General features: G+C 40.9%; 1 protein-coding gene across 3 annotated transcripts in view; it reads right to left on the bottom strand.

Moving 5' to 3' along the window:
- Positions 1-17177, bottom strand: part of F13A1 (coagulation factor XIII A chain) — a 59315-nt gene that overhangs the window by 15721 nt on the left and 26417 nt on the right. For all 3 annotated transcript variants that reach the window (XM_014885847.2, XM_014885849.2, XM_014885848.2), the window contains exons 6-9: positions 12350-12457; positions 9686-9860; positions 6422-6560; positions 54-157 (exon numbers count right to left, since the gene is read on the bottom strand). In XM_014885847.2, the coding sequence (XP_014741333.2) occupies positions 54-157; positions 6422-6560; positions 9686-9860; positions 12350-12457 (526 nt within the window). The remainder of the gene's footprint in view (positions 1-53; positions 158-6421; positions 6561-9685; positions 9861-12349; positions 12458-17177) is intronic.

Genomic DNA, 17177 nt, shown 5'->3' with positions numbered 1-17177 from the left:
AATCAGAGATCCCAAACATCTGAAAGTGAGCTAAGAGCTTCAAGCAATATTACCATCACTGGTTTCCTGAGGTGTCCCATCAACAACCTGCCATCCTCCGAAACCAACAGGAAGGTCAGGTCTGGTCATCCAAGCTTCGTTCCAGCAATGATAATTCCTTAGACAAGAGATGGGAGCAGTATATCAAATTCTTGGAAAGAAGCACACAGACCAAAACAAATCCTGTGTATTTATGTCCTGGCATTGTTTCAATAACACCATTTGCCAATTCAGGGATAAAAAAGTTGACTCTTTTAAGAGAACAGATTTTTAGGTCCATAAGTTTGGTATCTATCTGTTAAAACCTGGAAGCCACAATCCTTCATTGTAGTTTCTTGACTGCAAGTTAAAGAAGCTTTTTTGTTTCTTCTAATGTGTTCTGAGTGTAAATGTCTGAGAAAATATGCCAGTGTTTGGAGATTGTTGGGGTATATGAAAAGCTACACAATCTAGAATCCCTTTCCAGCCAGACACCTCCACTTCAATCTGCCTGCTAAAGCAAACTTTGAATCTTCAAGCCAATGAAACATGGCCTGCTTTATAATTATTCAGATTGAAGCTTTGGCATCTCTTATGAAGAGATTTGGGATCAACTCCACAACATACAGTGTGCAGTTTTGTTTTCAAAACAAGCATGCTTTGCTGGCTTCCATGTTGGTTGAGAAAAATACCCTGCATAGCCTTTCTAAAACTATCTTCACTGTGGATTCCTTCTAAGTTTTTTTCCCTGAGTGTCATGCCAATGCATGATTTCAGATCTCCTAAAACATACATCTTTTCATAAAACCCACCTACAACCACTGTGGGCCAACTTGTATCTTTAGGGCCCAGGACAGTGACCTGAAAGATAAAATTCTGAGTTCATCTAGGTGCTCAGACCTAAAACGTTCTCACCTGGCTGGATGCTCAGGAGAATTAAAAAAACAGTACAGCATCATCAGTCTGCCCTGGGTATTTCAAAGATGAGCAGACAAGACAGAGAGATGTTGTAACTTCGTGCAATGCTACTGATGCTCAAGGGAGAGCATGAGCAAGAAAAAAAAGATGATCTGGAAAGAGAGTCTCACAGTAAAGCTGCAAAGTGTTTAGATTTCATTACTGCAAAAAATAAAAGAAGGAAAGAGTAGAGAAAGGAGCAATTTTGCTTGCAAATTATACATATCCTACAGCAGATCTGAATAAAATTACATCTGCGTAGCTGCTCATATAGCCTCTAGTACACGCAATGATATTAGCAACCAAAATGGGGATTGTTAAACTCCGACCATTCCATTAATAATAGGTGAAAACCAGCTATGGAGCAGAGTCAAAAGGATCTGAAGCTTGTCTAACAAGACATTTCAAAGTGGAAATGAAAGCTTGGATCAGGGTAAAACTTGTCAGTTAGGAGAGTTAATGAAGCAGCACTACAGAAAAAGGAATTATTCAAGGAAAATGACGCACACTCAGAGAATTTTTGATGCTGCTGAGAGTAGTCAGTGCTGAATCATGCTCACAGAACTTTGCTGAGGGCTACCTGAGAATGGGGACACGCTTCATGGAAGGTGGGTATCTGCAAACTGCTATGCCAACATATGAGAAAGACAATCCCTGCCCTGAAGCCTTCACTGGTTCAGTTTGAATCAAAGTCAGATATGTCACTAGCTTTGCATTCTGAGAAAGAACTTGAAGAGTAGGCAAAAGGAAAGGATGATAAAAACAAGGCTGGGAGGGAGGGTAACAGTGTGGAAAATGGCACATCTACTTCAGTTCTTTGATTACATAACACAGTTTTTTCTATATTTTTTCCTGTATTCGTCTTAGGGACAGGACCTTTCTTTCTGGTTTCTATTGGTTTAGTGCTGGACACAGCAGGATGGCAATTTCTTTGGGTCTGTTGCCATGAAAATAACAAATACACATAAGGATATTGAATGTGAATGGACAGAAGGACACTATTTGTAGAGCAGTGAGCATCAAGGAAAGGAGGATTAGGGAAACATTTGTCTCTCCAAAGGTAGCAGAAACTTCCTTATAGAGGTGAGCATAGCTGAGGAGCTGATTCCATGGCCATAATTTGTTGAACTGATTCTATAATTCTTGTATTCTACAGCTAACCTGAGACATTAAAGAAAGCAAGAATGGCAATAGAGATCAATGTAGTGACCATTAAATATTTACAGAGATAATTACGGACAGACTAAACAAAGCAATTGGGAAATTAATAAAAGATGACCAGGTGGGTTTTATGCCTGGAAGACAATTCAAGAACAGTAGTTCGTATTGCTTATGGGACAGGCACATGCTGGAAGCAGCTGCTGCCCTTTTATGAGCTAACAAGTTCAGGCATTGAGGTCGAGAGAGACTGCTAGGGTCAGGCACTGACAATATTGTTGAGAAATTAGAGCAAAGTGATCTGGATGTAAATGGGAGAGCAGAGGTCTCAGAAGGGCTTTCTCCACATGCCTGGACATGGATGAAATCCCATAGGGTTGGGTGACATCAAGAAAATTCCCGCTGAGATGCTGATGTTGATCTGCTTGGACCTCACAGTAGGAGTGAGTCTTGATTCACATCCAAAAGAAATATTTTTTAAGTATCTTTATATCATCATTAAGAAAGACAAGGAGAACAGACAGTACTGATGGCCCAAATCCGGCCAGATTTATAAAAATAACTTTTTGCAAAGTCTGTGTAATTTTGTATATGTGTTTTGTTGGTGGTGGTGTTGTTTCCTATCCTGAGGGAGAAGACAATCTTTAATAAAAGTAAATAAATGTCAGATAACATTCAGAGGGAGCCCCACACTCAGAGATTGATTGGACTAAAAATCCTGGCTCCAAGTATCTCTGAAGTCTGAGAGTATTTAAGACCTGAAGATATATCAGCTCCAGCAGCACAAGGCTAGAGTACAATAGAAATGATATATTAACAAAGAAAAAGAGCTTTGCTTCCAGTTTGCAAGAGATTATAAATAAAACTGAGAAATGCATTTAAAAAATCATTATAAATACCTTGAGCTTGTCCTCTTAAAAAAAGAAATGAAAAAGACATTAAAAATAAAATCAGGGTTAAGACACAAGTCATTAGGAGTCAGCATGTGGGCTACCAAGGAGTGTTACAGAGTAATGAAAAGAAAGGACACAGAGGAGAAATGAAAAGAGGTGTATATATTAAGTCATGCCCAAAGGGTTATGTGCACCATGTACTAATAAATGTGCTGGGAGGATAAAAAGATTAACAAGGCAGTTTAAAAAGTTATCTAACCAAGGAAAAGCAATGTAGGATGGAAGAATGAAATGCTAGAGACAAATTGCATATGGATTTCATTGGGACTAGGATGATTTTGAATGATCTGACCCTGTCCCAAAAGAATGCAGGAGAAAAGAGATGAAATTAAGAAGTTTTTGGATACAGCTGGGAAAAATTGAGGTAGGAAAGTAAAAAGAAATGTCAAAAGTTGGGGGGATGTATTTCATGGATCAGGTTAGGAGCAGGAGACAAGAGATGAGACAGTGAAAATTGTAAACCATAGCAATGATCCATTACAGGGTGTGTATGGATAGAGAACTGAGGCAACCAGTCACTGGCTCTTGTTTCACATCTTTTATAGGCAGAGGAGGTTTCAGAAGACTTCTCCTTTACAGCTCTCTGAGCCATAAAAGGACCAGCCCCATGAGATATGCTGAGGTCCATCTGTCTCACAGATAACAATCTAAACTGCTCAAGGAGCAACAGAGCAAAGAGCAGGACCACAGCTCTGGGTCTCAGGAGAGTAAACTTCATCATGTTTAATATCCTGCTTGGAAGAATCCCATGGGAGGCAGCTCTGGGTAGAAGATGGATGCAGAAGAGCTGGTTGTTTATCAAGAGTCACCTCCTCTAGACTTAAGAATGGTCCATCCTTGGAAATCAACCAAAAGTAGCAGAAGTCCACAAGGTGGTCCCAATTAAACTCAAACATTTAAAAAAAAGGTGCTTAAGAGAGGGGACAGGTGACCAGGAGGAATACAGAGTCACATGTCTAAGCATGCAGGCACAGGTATAGAACAGCCAGAACAGAGCAAATCAAGTATGCCAAGGGACATGAAGAGCAGCAAGAAACACAAGCAAATCAGTGTCAAAAGGAAGCCTACAGAATGTGGCTCTGCTGTAGAACACAGAAGGCAACCTGATGACAAAGGATTAGGAGAAGGCATTCAGTGTCTTCTTTACTTTGGTTTTTACTGCTAAGTTCTGCCCTCAGGAATCACAGCCCATGAGACCAGTGGGAAGGTTTGCAATAGTGAAAACAAGACAAGTAACAAGATAGAGAACAGCTAAACTAAATGAGCACGCACAAGTACAATGGATCTGATGGAAAATATGAGGTAATCTCATAAAAAATGCTCAGGGAGCTTGCCAATGTCACTGTAAGACCTCTCGTATCTATCTTCAAAAGATCATGGTAATTGGAGGAAGTTCCTGCAGACTGGAGGAAATTAAATATTGCTCTATTCTTTAAGAGAGAGGAGTATCCAGGGAGAGAAAGACTTGTCAGCTTCCCTTTGATCTCTAGGAAGGTTATAGAGCAAGTTCTTCTAGAAAACATTTTAAGGACTAAGTGATTGGCAGTAGTCAGCATGGATTTACAAGCAGCCAGCTGTGCCTGACAAACCTGAGAGGGTTTTCTGATGAAACGAGTGACTGAAAGGACAAAGGGGAGACCAGTGCATGGAGGGGTTGGTCCTTTTGACTTTAGTGCCATCTCCCAGAACATCCTCACACACAAAACTTTGAAGTGTAGACTAGACAAATGGACTACAAGATATATTGAAAACCGGCTGAATTGCTGGGATCAGAGGGTTGTGATCAGTAGTGAGCTGGAGCTCAGTCATTAGTTGTGTACCCCAGGGGTCGATACTGGGTCTGACACTGTTTAAAAACTTCATTAATGACCAGGAGGTACTTTCTGTACCCTCAGCAAGTTTGTTGATATAGAAAACTGGAAAGAATGGCTGATACAACACAGATTGTACAGGAGGAGAAACAAAGGCAGCTGAGACTGTTCAGTCTGAAGATAGGAAGGCTGAGTAGGATCTTATCCACGTGTATAAATTCCTGGTTAGGGAGTTGAGGGAAAGAAAACAGAGCTAGACTCTTCTCAGTAGCCCAAGGACAGGACAAGAAGCAATGGGCACACACTGAAACAGAAGAATCTGTCTGAAGATCAGGAAACACTTTTCTCACTGTGAAAATGGTTGAGCACTGGCACAAGTTTCCCAGGAAGTTGTGGGATGGCCATCCTTGGAGATACTCAAAGCCCAACTGGACACAGACCTAAACAACGTCCTCCAGGTGAGAGTGCTTTGAGCAGGAGGGTTGGGTGACTTCCAAGGGTCCCTTCTAGTCTCAACTGCTCTGTCTTGCTGTGACACAAGCATCACATGTAAATCAACCTGCTTTCCTTAGATTTCCTCTTGATTATGGAAATCACATAAAAGATGTCACAGCAACAGGTTCAGTCATTTCCTCCACCACATAGTGGGTTTATTACAGTTTTAATACAAAGACTTCCAGAGATCAAGTTATTAATGAAACATGCTGATGAGCTGCTATGCTAATGAGTTGAAGATATAGTTGACACAAGTCAGGTATATTAACACTGAATAAGACAAGTATCTCCTGGATATAGGAATGTAGAGGTCACATTCATTTCTTCACTCTGAGGAGGAGAGGCTTGAGGGCCAATATTCCACACAGAGCATATAATCAATATATGCTACACTTCTGTCAAACAGAAGACAGTAGGAGTTTGAAGAGCCAGTTAGAGGACTGCCTTCTCAAAAAGAATGTGTACACTCCTTCTCTTGACTCTAGGGAGTTTTCTTTTTACAAATGTGGTGATAGCATTTCAGTATCTTTTATGATACCTTGACTTGTATCTCTTTCAGCTGAACAGCGTTTATTTTGGAAAGCACCTCTTTGCAACAATTACTGTGTGCACACAACATAAAACCAGTTTACAAATATGGAAACTGGACACAAGCAGATAAAAAAGAGTGTTTTCCCCTAGATATTGAGGTACCTGTTGGAGCCTGGCTCCAGAAGGATGGAAGTGCCCATCCTACCCCATTCCAATTTTAGAAAAGCTGATCTCTAAGGAGCACAAGTCCATTCCAGTGCTCCAGTGTGCTTAAATGAGCACTATATGGTAATATTAATAGCAGGATCCCTCAGGGGTTGCCTGTTTACACAAGAAGGCTTCATATTAGTCAGCCTACCAATAATCATTCATTCTTTTTCATGTAAGCCAGCAGTGTTCTTCAACGCACAGAGAAATAAACACAATACAGGCATTGCCATCATGCTTTTTGCTACTTTTATCATTGAGACATTAAAGGCCTTTTCCAGGGAGACTTACCAGACAGAATCTTTTGTAAGTCTGGTGTCCACTTTTCCTTCGTCATCCAGAAAGAAGTCCAACCGTAAATTGGCATTGTTATCATGGGCAGAAGAATAGTTGGTAATGAGTCTTGCAGGTATCCCCAAGCATCTCAGAACTGTGGCAAAGACAGAAGTGTAATGAGAAGGACAAATATGGAGACTGTGTTCATGGATGACAGGATGAGAGGACAGAAATATAAATAACTAGAATAAAATGGGAAAACTCAGTCAAATCAACCCAAATAACTCCTCCTATCTGTTTTTATATTGCACATGCTAAATATTTTATTTGGTCTCTAAATTATGAGCATTAAAGACAAATATTGGTACAAGGGTTATAACCAAAGCAGATGATTACCAATAGTTTTAAAGGAGCTTTGCATAGTGACCACATGGCAGAATTTCAGGTCAAATCTGGGTGCAACGGGTAAGCTGCATGACCAAATGTGATACAAAGAAAAAGAAGTTTGAGCTTGCAAGAGATACACAATATGTCAGGTTTCTCAGTATCAGTAGCTCAGGAGAATTATGAGACTATGCTAAAAAGAAAATTAATAGAAAGTATCTCCTTTGGATTGATTTGGAGTTTTCCTGTTGGATGTTTGATGTCTGCTATCAGAAAGGATCTGGAGAACGCAATGAATAAAGTAGAAAATGATTGCTAACAATGGGGAAAAGCTGCCTTACTTGCAACTGAAATTACAAGCTTTGAGAATCTGAATCAAATGCATTACATAATTCATAATGCTGGCTAAGTAACAGCATTTTTGAGTCAATAGTCCCTTCCAATTAAAGACCTTAAAAGGAGGATCAAAAACAAAGCCCCTAGCCCTAACTCTCACACCATTGCAATAAAGCACTGATGACCCTTCTTACCATTTGACAAGTGGTAAATTTAAGAAATGTGGAAAAACTGTGGAAATGCTACAGCTATGTCTTGTAGTCTGCATCAGTGCATCAATAGGCTTCTGTGTTTGTTGTGCACCCTGGCACATAAATAGGCATGGAGCACATTCCTGGGCTAGGGAATGGGTCTGTGGGGTGGCACATCATCTCAGCTACTCCAGATGACATACTTTGTCTCAGCCAGAAAAAACTCCTGGCTGTCAATTTAGGAGCCAATGTGATTCTGTACAAAAGAGAGAGTGAGGGGTTTTTGGTGGTTGATGGGGTTTGTTTGGGGTTTTTTGGTTTATTTGTTTTTGGCTTGTTCGGTTTTGGGTTTTAAAATTTCTTTTTGCTTAGTTTTTTTGTTTTGTTTTTGGGGGCTTTTTGGGGGGTTTTTTGGTGGTTATGGTGGTGGTAGTTTTTGGTTTGGGGTGGATTTTTGTGGTTTTTTTTTGGTTTTTTTGGGTTTGTTGTTGTTGTTGTTGTTTTTTGGGGGATTTTTTTTGTTTGTTTTTTGTTTTTGTTTTTTTAAGGGAAAAGACTTTTATTGAAAATCCTATTTAAAAATTGTTCCAGGGCTGCAGAGTCGAACAGCCCTGCTGCTACTGCTGGGTTTTGTATATTCATTACTGTCACTACTGTGACTCCCAACAAGTGTAACACTGCACATTCATTTCAAGTTCCTGGATGAAAAATTACCTGGATGCATCCAATACCATATGTACCTATTGATTAAACTTAATTCAACTGCCCTCCCAGGCTTCCAGCACATGAGCCATCAGGGCTCATTGGAAATAATTTGTCTGACAATTTCAAGATTAATGACCATTTTTTGGAATGTTTTAGCATTTTGAACAGATGAGTATCTGGAGTGTACAATATAGTGACCTTGGAAAGCTGGACTGGTCACAATGATAAAACATTGACAGATGAGAGAGACTCAGAAACACCTCAAAGCGACCCTGATAGTTGCACGTGATTGTTTGGACCTTCACTGTCCCCTGTGCAGTGGTCAGCAGCTGGATGTGTCAGTGGCTATCATCAGATCAGCCATTGGACAACATCTGCATTTCATAATGCTCAAGAAACTTTATACTTGCAGTGCAAAGTGCCAGGTCTCTGACTTGGCTAACTTAGTCAGCAAACCAAGTCTGATTTTGCCCCAGATAAATACGCCTCTCCCTTTAACACAGCAGGCTCTGGGGCTCTGCTGCATCGCCCCAGTTTCACGTGGCCTGCAGGCAAATTATTGCGTAGTGGTGACTCAGGGCAAGTGTTGGGGAAAAGGTGGGAGAACTGGTGTGTGTGTGTCTGTCTGTGATTAGGATAAATCCAGATAAGGCAGAGAAGACAAAGTAGCCCATGGAATCTACTGCAAGGAATTGCATCCACAAGAAACATTTTCATGAACTTTTTTAAACCCATTGTTTGAGATCAAAATAACCAGACAATGTGCACTCACAGCCCAGAAAGCCAACTGTGTCCTGGGCTGCATCCAAAGCAGCGTGGCCAGTAGGCAAGGGAGGGGATTCTGACCCTCTGCTCTGCTCTGCTGGGACCCTACCCAGAGAGCTGCCTCCAGCTCTGGGGTCCCCAGCATAGGAACGACACGGACCTGTTGGAGCAACTCCATAGAAAGCCACAAAGTGTGTTCCTGTGAATTAGCAGATGATGTTGTTTGAAAGTGCTAGACAGTCAAAACATGGGACCATTCCAATGCTGCTTTCCCCATTGGTTTTTATGACCTACAACAGTCTGTTTACTGCAACACTAGAACTCTAGTTTGACCAAATGTGTTTAGACTTAACTTTGTAGTGCTAGACAATTCATAAACTAGGCCATCATTTATTTTCTCCATTCTTTTGGCTCATAAACTCCACATAAAATGTTAACAATGCTCAGTTAAAAGGTGAAGGGACAGTGCACCTCAGTCTTCCTAGGAGCAATCCTCAGTAGGTGAGATTCTGGAGTAGAAACACTACCACATATTCCATATTGGGTAGTAATTTAATCTTTTAGGTCTAGATGACAAGAACTCTGTCTAAGAATTCTTGAAAGAAATGTGGGCTGTGCTGAAGGACTTAACTTTCTTTCACACAAACTTACCCTCATGAGTCACTGAGTACATTTCACTGAAGCAATAGTTAACAGAATTGTATGGAAGGGCAGCTGACCTGAAGGACACACCAGAGGTTTATCCATGACCATGTCTTTTACCCATGTATTTTTGAGTATCTCTACTATCTACTCCTGAACAGCACAGAGCTAGGAAACATTTTAGTTAGCTTTACCTAAAAACTCTGTTAAGCAGGAACCACATAGCAGCTTGGAGCTTTTCTCAACTGATACCTACACGTGTTGAAGACACCAGCGAAGACCCAGCATTGGCCATATCGGACAGGTTGCTTGGAACTGTAATACTCCAAGAGAATGTCCACACTTCCTGTCCAGGCTGAAGGTGCAACACCATAATCGTACGAATTGTTCCAGGATCCAGCAATCACACCGTTGTCATCCCGGGAGTTAACCTAAAGTCAAAGGAAATGAGCATTAGAGATGTCAGAGACTGAGTAATAAAAAGCTCTTTAACTCAGCAGACTGATAGGATGAGAGAGAGTGAATATAGAGAGTGAATATAGACAAATTTAGGCTAGAAATTAAGATAGAAGTGTTTCATTATGAAGGTAAGGGATAAATAGGACAATCTTGTTAAGGGCCATGGATTCTCCATCACTGAACAATTCTGAATGAAGGTCACACACTTAAAAAAATTCTGAAATTAAATCACCACACTAAGTATCCATGTTGCCAGTTAATAAGTTTTATTAACATTAAACATGCTTATTGTTACATATTTTTAATAAATGAAATCAGTTATACATTGGTAAGCAAGCCTCAGAAATATTAAGCTGTATTATTTCCATCATCTATTTTTCTGTCCATATCAGCCCCGAAATAGAGCCTCCTGATTTACAGCAGCTTGAGAGAAGAATCAGTCTACTGTTATTTTTAGAGTAGAAACTAATTTCTTTGGTCTGGCACACATGAAAACAAGAAGGAATTTGCTGTGTAAGTTTTCCTCTGGTAAGATTATACAAAGCAAAGAGTTTTGCTGACTAATGGCTATACTGATAGGCATTAACGAGCAATACGTCTCCTAGCTGCAATTTGAACCAAAGCAGTTGAGGCTGTGCAAAAAGCTCATTCAGTCTGTACCTTTTAATTATGCTAATGTGGAACAGCTACATGCCAGCCAAATAAATCACAATTCTCATTTAAAAGCTTTTGGCTGCATTAACTACTCTTTTATAATTAGGAAATCGACTTCCTGTGAACTCCAGGACTGAACAGAGATAAGTATTCAGAGTCATAACCAATGGGTTAAGAGGTTGTGCCCATCTCACTGGTGTAGGAAACATGCCAAGGAAAGAATCACTTCAAGGACAGGACAGCATGTTGATCTTCAGGCTCTACTCTGACTGTAATGAGTGGAAGAGAGGGTCTCTACCTGCTCTGCAATGTCAGAAAGCCTCAGGAGGATTCTAGCATGGGGGGCATGTCCTCAAACTAGCCCAACTCTAGCACATTTCAACTTGAGCAAGAATGAGGTTAAGTGCAACCTAAGATGGTAACACAGGTGGGATTTCAGCACCTCTTGCTCACTTCTCACTCAGGTCCAGATTTCAATGACCAAACACCTTACCCAGTTATGGCCCAATTCTGCAGATTAGCCCTAAAGTCTGTTGAATTCTGGATTTCTGATGCTGAACTCCTCCATTTCTCTAAAATGTTGAATAGCTCAAAACCTAATATCCAAGCATTATTTGGATTCATAAATGATATGCAATTCTTCCTGAGGACTTCCACACTCCTTATATGAGGGACTTTTACGTCTACTAATTCAGGGATGAGAAAACCACATTTGATTCTTTCTTCTATCTAAATGTCCAAAGCTGTATTTCTGATGTCTGGTGTGAAAGAACTAACTAAAATATTAAAAGACAAAGAGAAGTAGAGGTGTTCTCAATACTTCTTAGTGAAGCTGCTTTATTTAACATGCAAGACTATGAGGCTGGAGATCCCACTTCAATGTCTTCTAAGACAAAGAGCTCATTTTCTTAAAGCTGGGCAAATGCTCTAACAAGTGGGTTAAAGAATCATCTATCTCCAGCCGCCATGTCTTGTGGACAGTCTATTTTAGTAGCTGGCTCAGGAGAACATCTAATTACTCTAGCTTATTCTGGGAAGCAGAAAGCATCAGTTCAGACCTCTAATAAGGCAAAAGAGAGGACTCAGCCTCTGTCTTCCCCAACCTGGATGAGTCTAGCATCTTGAATATTACGGATGGGACTGCTCTTGCACCCCTAGCATGATTCCTGGTGCCTGGCAACTGGAAAGAATAGAGGTCTGAATAGTCTTCTTGGTTATTTTAGGTACTTTCATTCTGAGTGGGGTATGTTTTGTGGACTTCATGTTAAAGAGGACAGGGTTTTCTTCTGGGGCTAAAGCAGCCCACTTATGTAACTGCTCTCAGTCTGATTAGGTCACTGGGGGCTTGGATCAGACACAACAACTCGACCATTGCAGTGTTCTAAGACCCCACTGAGGTTAGCAGAGTTATGTGGAGTCCACATAAAGTTCCTCAGGTCCCCATCCAAAATTCCACCCACCATGCCACTGCATTATCCATAGCAGAAATAGCTTTCTCAATTATATTAGCTACTGGAAAATGAGCACATTGTCATGTAAGAAACTATTATGCCCAGAGTGCAATGTCTGAAAGTGGCTTTCCCACCAGTGAGGCACCATTCTCAGGAAAAGGCAATGAGACAACAGAAGTTGCTCGAACTTTAGTGGAGAGAAATAAAATGTCAGACCCCAGAATGGACAATTGTCAGAATGGACAACTGATCTGTTGTGTGCTGTAGAGAGCACATAAGGGCAAGAGGGCCAGTTAAATCAGCCCAGCTTTTATTTATGAGTCCCTTCTGACAGATATTAGGCATCCATTACATACCACTGCTGAGGCAACACGGCAGATTTTGATTGGGTTCCCACGACCAGAGAGCTCCAGCTCTGCCTTGTCCATCAGGAACAGACAAGCATCCAGAATGTTTTCTTCAAACTAGGTAAAAGAAAATAAGAAGGGACACAGGGGGAAAACTGACTCAGTTTTTATTCTGGAAAGAACAGGCAAAGCTATTTTTCCCTGTTGTTGTATTTGCTGATCAGTTTCAAAATTAGCTGGTCACATCAAAGCTCTGTTTAACAATAGAAATTTTCTTCTGGAATAATCATCCATGTGTGGGGGAAAAAATAAAAATGTGAGAGGCTGCGAGGGAAGAGAGTGTAATTTTCAATTCAATCTCAGTCCAGTTTCCAGAAGGTTGAAATGACAACACAGACTTTCTGACAGGACTTGAATTTTTAAGTGCTAACAAGTATATAATAGGAGGGTATTATAATAACTACAAGAAGCTTGTCTACTTGCAAAGGACTTTATGTCCTTCACAGATTCCAGACCTGCTAATTTCAGGACTTCTGCGACACAGCCAGTGCATTGCTGGGAACTTGAACAATAAGCGGTTTGCCAGTGGTAATTTGAAGACACTTGTATTTCAAAGTTATTTTTAAAATCTGTTTAACATTGACAAGCCAAAAGCATATTATATAGATTAATCCTGGTCCACAAAATTTAGACATCAAAAATACCAAGTGACCTAAAGCAGTCTTCTGCAAAAATAGAGTGAAAAAGCACATTTTTTCAATCTAGCATGAACAAGCACAAGAATGAATTGAGGGCAGAGGTGTCTAAATAGACCAGAAACCATTTGTCACAGAACTTGCCCTGCTATGTATTTCATTTTCCTTTGAAGAAACTGCATAGCAAAGGAAAATACCTCTGTCCCCTGGAAAATGGTAGGAAGTGCACAATAATGAAACAAATACCTTCTAGATACACAAACTTATATTAACATTCAAGGCTGTGACAGAAACTCCATGGTGTTAGGTTTCATGTTCTATGCTTGCACGCTGAAATATATGATTCATGCTAATAGGATTTTTGCTCTCATGCTGCTACTAGAGTTGGATCGATTTCCTAACTCTCTACAGCCTGGATTAGGGCTCCTTGGCAGATAAGACCCTCCCAAAATTTGCCTCCTGAAGAAAGTGAGCAAGACCCCAGATCAAACTGCTGCTTTGGCAGTCTGAGGAGAATGAAGAGTGAGGTCAGAGAGCTGAAAAGGAAGTCCCAAAGAGCAAAGACTGCTGCTGATACAGCACGGAAGATGCGAAGGATAGAAGTGACATCCTAGACAGTAGCTGAGCTCCAGCATAAGCCAAGAAAGGGGAAGCACCATCGTGTTTCACCATCTTCAGCCATTTCCTGGCCAATGGAAGTCCTTTGCTTCTGCCTTGAGGGTACCACTGCCTTTTCAGCAAGCATCCTCCAAGGCAGCACACCCATCCCATTATCTCCCACACTTGCTCTGAATTACTTTCTCTGGAGCAGGTATTTGCTAATGATCACTTTATAGTCTGAGCAAAACTGAATTCATGGTGTTTGGGAATAGGGACACAGGGATCAGTGTTTCTCAGAGACCCACTACTAGTATTTTGTCATTACTGGCAAGCTGAATAATTGCACATCCCAGTCCACTCCACTGGGATGTGATGCAAATAATGTCGGATGAATGACTGTGCTGTGGAGAACCTCCTTCCCAAGGAGAATCCTTACAACATAAAATGTAAACTCTGGGCCCTCACAGCTGTCCCTCCTGGTTCAAATTCACTTTTCTTCTGGTCTGGCCCAACAATCTTTTACCAGGATCAAGGTCTGCTCTCTGCACTTCAATTAATCAGACCTGGGTTAGATCAATAAGAGGTTTACCCTGCAAATTAAACTTTTTTCATCTACAGTTTATGAGACACTGTCAATCTTGCCAGTATATACAGAAAGAATAAAGAGAAAATAAATGGCTATCAGGGTTGTTGCCTTCCACTCTAGCATTTACAAAGTGACATGAATGCTTATGAAATAACTGGATTAACAGAAGAGAGGACAAGCTGAAACAGCTAGCTGGCTTACACTGTTGCAGCAGTGTAGGATGCAGAGTAGCCTTAACATTGAGGCCAGTTTTGACCTTCTTGACTATTCAGGGAATTAAAAAATATTAAATCAAACTAAATCAGTTTTCTGCCTTCACTTTTGAGAAGAAAATCCTATCTAGAGGGAAGTAGAATAGAAAATTTGCAGTTATAAGGCTGAACATCTCTGAAATATTAGAGGAACAAGAAAAGTAGTAGGCAGCACAGCAGAATGAACCTGGTCCAGGCACAGTCTCTGTCTGTTCCATTGAAGCTGAAATGAAAACAAACCTGTTTCACGAGCAAGGAACTTTGGCCAAACCATGTGGGAAAAAATACAGGTGGAAAATAAGGTGCAAGAAAACGCACAGATATGCCTTGTGTTACAGAGCAACACATGTAGCTGTCCTGGGCATCCTCCTGCATGCTAAACTGTTTCTACCAGATGACTTTCCATTCAAACCAAAGTAAGAGAGGCTGTATCACTTTTTGTACTGGTTGACTAAAAGCTGTGTTTCCCGCAGTCAGTTACAGGCAGATGTGATCTCATCTTGTCTGTGCCCTGACCTGACCAAATGCATGTGCTGTAGAATTACATAGGCACAGTAGGTTTCCAAGCTAAACCAGATCAATGCGTGGACATGAGAGAAGTCATGATGCCAAGAGAACTCTATGCCCACCTGTTTTATTTTTCTCACAAAACCACAAATCAACATTAAATGATCAATACAGCATCCAAGTTCTGACATTTTTCTGCTAGTGAATTCCTATGTGCCTAGATGTCTTCCAAAGATAAATTTCCCCTGAATCCGCCATGGAATTTTCTGAGTGCCTTTTACAGTTAGGACGAATCACAGTCATGTTACAAGGAACACCTCCATCCTCACTCATTGCAGCCATGTTTCAAATGTTCTGTTGTTTTCTCTTCCTCTGTCCATGTTTCTTGCATTTTCTCCTCTCATGTCAATGCTTCTCGTTACAGATAGCAGCTTTGAGAACCATCCCCCAGCTAGTAACCCAATTTTGAGCTCTATGCTCCTTTTCAATTTACAGCCTGAGTTAAAGTTTCCAGATGTCATTGTCCTAAGCAATCTTTTAGCCTAAGAACATTACCATGCACAAGTCTATCTGCATTTTTGTATATGACCTTTTACCTCTATGACTCTGTGTGGCCTTGTGCTTTTTACTTACATGTTGTAAAGGGCTGTATGTCATAAATATAAAAATCATAATTGTATGATATATTAATAATCTAGGCCTTTCTGCTAGTACTTTTACTCACTCACAGCAATGCTCTTATTCTTAACATCTAGGATTGCCAAAAAATATATCTTTAATGGTTGGAAATGGACAGGGTAAGATCAGGAACATTCTGTCCTCCATTTCACTGAAAGTAAGAGAACCAGAAGAACATTTATCTGTTCCTTTGCAGATTGACATGCCTGTTAAACCCCTACAAAATGATCAATTCCATTAAAGCTCTTGGCTTGGGCTTGCTGAGATGCATCTGCCACACCCAGCTTTCACATGGGCAACCAATAGCAAAAGGTGCACCACAGCAGAGTGAAAATCAGGTCCTCTGATTTCAGCCAACACAGGAATTTCCATTTCCAAAGTACATGAAAAAGGACTATGGAATGGCCCTAACCCTCCAGACAGAACTACCTCATAGCAAAACCAAATAAATAATGCAATTTCTCAAGGGAGGCCAGAATTTGTGTCAGGAAGATGCCAGACTCCCAGAAAATAAACACCTCAGGCCAAGCCACCATAGGCCATAAATTTAGCATCCCAGGACATAAATCCAGCATCTGCTTTAAGCAGCATCTTCCACCTCCAGCTGCTTATTCCCCTCTCTCCCTCCCCCTTACGTTTGTCATGGAGTGAATCCCAAATCTAGGAACAGAGCAAGCCCAAGAAATTACCCAGGGGGGAAAAAAAAATCAAGGAGATGCATATTCAACTAGATCAGCTCTCCAGTCTGAGTCACTGCATGGCTGCTTGCAGGGGGAAAGAAGGGCCAGGAGGGGGAATTTTTGGTCAGCTTACATGCAGGCCCAGCTTTGGCCTCAGGATCTGGTTCCACAACTCTTATATCAGAGGCACCATCACATTATGGAATTTCTTCCCTGCTCCTTATTTATGGCTTGTTTTTGTCTCAGTTAGGAAACCAGTCAGACCCTGCAAACAACAGCACTGGCACAACCAAAGGAATGGTGCAGAGGCAGAAACTCCCTAAGGCAGTGCTGCCACAGGAAAAAAAGATGAAATTACACCCTTAAATAAGGAAGAAAGAGAGACATGAGTTCAAAGAGCTCTCCAGGGCAAGCACACTGGCAATCCATCCAGCTGAAGCTTTGAGGTGGTATTTAACTGAGGGAGAGAAAGGAAGATGTAAGGGCCCTTCTGCAAGGCTGTGCTAGGGAGGTGCCTCAAAAACTGAATGGATCCATCACCATAGTAGTAAGGAAGTACCTTCTTAATTGTGCTGTTGTGAAAATCCAGGAGATGCAAGGAGTTCACCACAGCCATGTGTCTGTCCATTGGAGCCCCTCTGAGTGACAGCTAGGGTTCTAGCTTTGCTGTCATTTTGATTCTGCTTGGCAATGTTTCCTTCCCAATCTAACACAATAAATTAACTCTTCCATCCCACAGGGATTTTTAGGCTGGTTAGTTCTTACAAGAAGGTTGAGGTAAAATAGAAAGTCTGAGACAAGGAGTAGTGGTTTTAAACTAAAAGAGGCTTGGTTTAGATT

Source organism: Sturnus vulgaris, chromosome 1 (genome assembly GCF_052056855.1).
Source record: "Sturnus vulgaris isolate bStuVul1 chromosome 1, bStuVul1.hap1, whole genome shotgun sequence".
Classification (NCBI taxonomy): domain Eukaryota; kingdom Metazoa; phylum Chordata; class Aves; order Passeriformes; family Sturnidae; genus Sturnus; species Sturnus vulgaris.
The sequence above is the reverse complement of the archived record's forward strand: the minus strand, read 5'-3'. Positions and strand labels throughout refer to the sequence as shown.